Raw genomic sequence first — 6,032 nt, 5'->3', positions numbered from 1 at the left:
TATACAGGGTGTCTCATAATTAGCTGCCAACCCTGAACAGGCCGATTCTATGATCAAAACTAAGTAAAAAAGTTCATATGAACATGGGTCCGGAAATGCTTCCTAAGGGCACAGGGACCCATTGAAGAGGGAGGAATGGAAATCATTTTTTTGCAATATCTCTCAATCGCGTTGTGATAAATGAATAAAATTTAGCTGTGTATACCAAATTTCATTCATTTATCACAACGCGATTGAGAGATATTGCAAAAAAATGATTTCCATTCCTCCCTCTTCAATGGGTCCCTGTGCCCTTAGGAAGCATTTCCGGACCCATGTTCATATGAACTTTTTTACTTAGTTTTGATCATAGAATCGGCCTGTTCAGGGTTGGCAGCTAATTATGAGACACCCTGTATAAATCCGTATAACTGTATGGCATTTCTTGCATGAAATCAACTCGCATGTGTTGGCTCGCTGTGATGAAACTAGGGACCTGGGAGTCCATTTTGACTCAGAATTAAGCTTTACGTCTCACATAGAGCACACCGTATCTGCTTCTACGAAAGCACTTGGATTTATAATTAGACAAGGTCGGGATTTCCGTATAAAAACCTTGTTTTTTGCGTATGTGAGATCCAAGCTTGAATATTGCTCGCTTGTTTGGAGCCCTTTTTATGATAATCATGTTAGATCGATCGAGGTAGTACAGAGAAAATTCCTAAAATATCTTGTATATCGCATTGATGGTATATATCCGGAGCGTGGTTGTAACCAAAACATATTACTTAGTCGGTTCGGTCTTAATTCGTTAGATTTTAGGAGACGCTACTATTCACTTAAATTCTTGCATTCTCTTTTACGTAATGATGTCGACTGTCCAGAAATTCTTAACCAACTTTATTTTCTAGTTCCTAGAACGTCAAATCGTTCTTGGACTACTTTTAACACTGCTATAGCTAAATCTAATATCTTATTGAAGTCACCACTTGTCAGGATATTTTATAATTATAATTCTATTTGTAATAGGTGTGACATTTTCAACTGTTCTCTTTCTGAGCTTTTTCTTGCAACTAAGAACAGGTTTATTTAATTGTTATTATATCTAATGGTAGCTATTAGAATATTTGCATGAATTAGTTTTTGTTATTTTGTTTTCTTTTTAGTAATGCTGTGTTCTAGGTGCATCCATCAGTTTTATTTTGTTATGTATTGTTTTTTTTTCTTTCTTCAATTTAATACTTGTACTGGATTGTCCTGTAAATGGTTATATTATTGGACAAATAAAGTGTTATTATTATTATTATTTCTTTCATATTTTATTCATGGGAATGGTTTGCTGTTTGTCTTCATATAAGCGCTCTTTTACTCTTTCAAGTAATATTTTACTATTATTTGTATTTTTGCAAACATATCCAAAATTCGATGCAGTTATTTTTCTTTCGTTTTTCGTACCATAGATTAGATTGCCGATGTTTCACTGTCGAAATATTTAACAGCTCTCTTTCCGTCTCTTTTAAATTCAGTTTTTCTAAAAATAGTAAATATGTATTGTATTTCCATAGTTTGTACTTTCCCGTTCAAAATCGTCTATGGTTCCTCCAAATCGACTGATAAAACGTCTCCATTACATTCGGAATGCGGCAGCTGATTACTAACTTTGGTGCTTAAGGATTTTACAGTTTTATGTATGTAAAAGAATGCTTTGAAAATTAGTACCAACCTTATTTTTTAGTTTTCTATTCCACGTTTCTTTAACGAGCATATCATGCTCGGTGTCATTCTTTAATCGGTTTCTTTTTCCTCTACTTGCTAGAGCAGACGTTCCACACATAATTAAATTGTTTACAATTTAAAACCAGCTTTCCACATTAGATTTCCTACTCCTTTCGCAGGATTTTCCGTGTATGGATAAAACTGACTACCATAAAGGTAATATGGGAATCAATTTTTTTAAAATGACCATCAAAAAGTTGTGGTTGATAATAAACATTACGTTTTCTTGACAAATTTACTCTGTCTATTTCACGGAGCTGTCCTTCATAAATATTATAAAACCTTTTATGGAATGGGCTGTTGCTATCTCGTATTGTTTCAGATTCACCTGTTTTTTTTTTGGTTAAATCCATCATTGAAAATATGAGTGCTCACTCAATGTCAGGAGTTCTCGAATGATATCGCACTTTCAAAATATTTTGAATGTGTGATGATAACAAAATGTTTAAACCAAATATTTATATCATTTTTATTGGTGATATCTTCTGATCTTATTTCTCTAAGAACGTCATCAGATTTAATCCCCTGTATACATTCCGATATCAGTTTACCAGAAGCCACATTGAAACGTTCTTTTAATTTTGAAGCCTTCTTGTACTTAATATAATAACTTAATAACTTTATAAATCTTTTCTTGTCGTGATTATAATTAACAGAACTAAACACATGGACCTTGTGATTTAGTTTAGATGAAACTTTTGTTATTAATAATATAAATACTATACAATTATTGTATGCACAATAGGCAGAAACTTTTAAAGCATCTTTTGAATATCTTCTTTGAAATTAACTACGCAAACGTTATTGTTGTCCATACACCGGCGATTAATTTGCCTTCATTCCATATAGATCGTAATACCTCATCAGAAATATCAAATGACCCTTCTAGATACGTGCAAGATTTATAAGAGCGCTTCCATTCAACAGTTTTACAATTTTTTGCATGTTCAGGTAAAATTCGAATTTCTTTTGGAGAAGGATTTTCAAATTTTTTTATAGAATTTGGAATTTGTTCATTATCAGTGGACACATTTTCTATAGAAGTATTATTAACTGAGCTCTCAGTTATCGAACATGTGAAGATCTTTTTATTAATGGAAGATGAATCAAGTTGCAAATTGAGACGCAAATAATGTATAATTGCTTGGTTGGTACATTGGGAACAGGTGAAATATCTTTCAATACATCATCAGGGGCACAGCACCTACTATCATCTTTTTGGAACATTGAAGGCACTGTCATCATTTTATTCGTATTCCGTACCCAGAATGTTTTAAGTCTATATCTGTTTCTATAAGAACTTTTTTCTCGAAACGCTACATAATTCAGAGAAAACAGATGTTTGTAGTCAGCATAAAGCTAATATCAATATTGTTGTTTTTTCAAAAATTTACTATCCTCTCATAATGGTCACTGATGTCTTCTCATAACGGTTACTGGTGAACTTTGTAGGAAGAGATAATTTAAGCTATTCATGTAGAGAAATTTAACAGATATCGTCAAATTATTTTTATAAGCATTTTTTACATAAGGGTTGCTGCCGCCTTTAATACGTTCCGGGCATATTAAAAAACATACGGGAATTTGTAGAAAGAGGTAATTTAAGCTATTCACGTAGAGACATTTAACAGACACGTCAAAATATTTTGGGTGGCTGCCTACAAATCATACAAGAGAAATCGCTGGAAATAGTTTTCAAGTCCGTAGCTCAGCCGCCAGGGGGCGCAATATACATACCAAAACATAGAGTAGATTTTTTCTCAGAAATGTTTCTTATTCAGGTATATTAAATAGTACAAATATGGATAGAAGGATTCATTGTGCATACTTTTGTTATTGACTTTGTCTATCTCTCGACAGAAGGGTGAGGAAAGCCCCTAATGTCTGATCAGTAAAATGCATTTTTTTAAAGATTGGCTCATCAAAAACCTATAGTGATATCTCGTTGGAAAGGTTTTTTCATGCTTTATCTCGTGGTGAATGCGTAATGTCATTTACCTCAATATGGAAACCTATAGATGGTGGTGTTATTTCAAAAGAATGCCGTTTTATGAATTTTTCTCAAAAATTTTAAATGCAATGCTATAGTTTTCTTTTCATAAATGAATTCAGCAGAAAAAATTGATGAATATATAAGTTTGAAATTTTTAACGGAAGTGTTGCTTATTTGTTGGTGCTATTTATCCAAGTTTAGGTTGTTCCACGTTTCCTTAAAAAAGTGAAATAACAGGATAAAACTTTTTATTGGTTAGTTGGAAGAGCGTCATAAAAACAGTTACATTTTGACGGTTCGATATATTTTTTTGTTATCAAGTTATTTGCAAATTAGTGAGCAAAAAATAAATAATGATAATGAATTGAGGAACAAGGCGCTAACGAAAAGATTTTTAATCACCAAAACAAAATGCGTTTATAAAAGAACCTACCTAGACCAACGCAAATGAGTGAGTCAATAACAATCTTGAAAATAATAGAAACAATAACAAACAGATATTGAGATTATGTAACGAAAGAACAATTAAATTTTAACAAAAGTAAAGATGTTTATAAATGCTCGAAATGCATACCACTATTTTCAATACAGGAATTTAACCTTCGCTGCGTGCTGCGTGCTTAGGTAGGTTCTTTTATAAACGCATTTAGTTTCGGTAATTAAATATCTTTTCGTTAGCGTCGTGTCAATTCATTTCATTATTTATTTTTTGCTCACTAATTTGCGAATAACTATAACAAAAAAAGATATCGAACCCTTTTTTAATTTTAGTTATTTTTGTGCTCTTCAAATTAACCTATAAAAAGTTTTATCATGCTATTTCACTTTTTTAAGAAAACGTGAAACAACCTAAACTTGGATAAATAACGCCAATAAATAAACAACACTTTCGTTAGAAATTTCAGACTTATACTATATTCATCCATTTTTGTGCTGAATTCATTTATGTAAAGAAAACTATAGCATTGCGTTTAAAATTTTTGAGAAAAATCTATAAAACGGCATTCTTTTGAAATAACACCATCTATAGGTTTTCTTATTGAGGTAAATGACATTACGCATTCACCACGAGATAAAGCATGAAAAGAGCTTTCCAAGGAGGTTTTGATGAGCCAATCCTTAAAAAAATGTATTTTTCTGATCAGACTTTAGGGGCTTCCCCCACCCTTTCTGTCGAGATATAGAACAAAATGCCAATAACAAAAGTTATGCGCAATGAATCCGGCTATTCATTTTTGTACTACTTAATATACCTGAATAGGAAACATTTCTGAGAAAAATTCAACTCTGCCACCTACTCCCCACGTTCCGGTGCCATGGAGTGCGAAAACCCCGAAACCAATTATTTAAGACATATAATTTTTTTCCCCAAGTACCCATAATGCAAACTACTGTCACTACAATTTCATGTATTTAATTTTTTCATGTGAATAATGATAATACAACTAAACTATTGTTCATAGTTCTAAACTTCTCTACCAAATACCGAAAAATAAAAGTAGTTCGTAGTTCCTCAAATAATTAGATTTTTTTGTATTTAACTAAAATTACAATATAAGCGTATATAAAAAAAAATGGTGATCAATAGTTACTACAACTTACTTTCATATATTCACCTGATTTTTTTGAATTAAAATCAGGTGAAATTAGGTATCTTAAAAAACATCAGTTATTAATAAAAATCGTTTTTAATTTTCAACTGAATCTTCAAAAAGAGATCTAAATGAGAAATAGATAAATAAAATAATAAATAATACTTACTACCACATTAATTTTTTCTAGAGTCTGTTTAGTTTGTCGTAACTCATCTTCAGATTTCTTAAGCTTATCTTTCAGCCTCTCATTTTCTGCTAGCTGCTGTTCATACAGTTTTTTGTAATCGATTTCTCCATTTTCATTCCTAATATCCGAAATACTATTTACACGAGATCTACTATTCCTTTCCGTTCCGCTCTGAAATAAAAAGAAAATATAGTTTACAACTTTTTTCAAGTGAATATTTATTTTGGTTAAGTAAAAATAAGTTCATATCTTTTCGAGAGTATTTTCTGACGTGATGGTTACCAATCACGAGTTATTTCGTATGTGGTCAATTTAAAATATTAATTGTGCTTAAAGTTTCTTTAATAGTCGATAGGAGACCTTATTCTAAGAAAAAAAATTTATATAAACATTTGTCTTAGAACGTCTCGTTTTCGAAATAGTGTTAAAATTCAAGATGTTTGATATAAATGGGCTAAAGATCTAACTAATTCTATTAAAAAATGTAGCATTATTGTTTAAT

The 6,032-nt window shown here is 31.3% G+C and overlaps 1 protein-coding gene across 1 annotated transcript in view; it reads right to left on the bottom strand.

The window, feature by feature from the left end:
* LOC108915901 (protein phosphatase 1 regulatory subunit 12B) overlaps positions 1 to 5,701 on the bottom strand; it is a gene marked incomplete at both ends in the record, with an annotated part of 13,786 nt that extends 8,085 nt beyond the window's left edge. The window contains 1 exon segment of the mRNA XM_018722052.1: positions 5,510 to 5,701. Within this exon segment, the coding sequence (XP_018577568.1) occupies positions 5,510 to 5,701 (192 nt within the window).
* Between the last annotated feature and the right edge of the window lie 331 nt (positions 5,702 to 6,032).

Source organism: Anoplophora glabripennis, unplaced genomic scaffold (genome assembly GCF_000390285.2).
Source record: "Anoplophora glabripennis isolate ALB-LARVAE unplaced genomic scaffold, Agla_2.0 scaffold1932, whole genome shotgun sequence".
Taxonomy (NCBI): domain Eukaryota; kingdom Metazoa; phylum Arthropoda; class Insecta; order Coleoptera; family Cerambycidae; genus Anoplophora; species Anoplophora glabripennis.
This window is presented reverse-complemented; position numbering and strand designations above follow the sequence as displayed.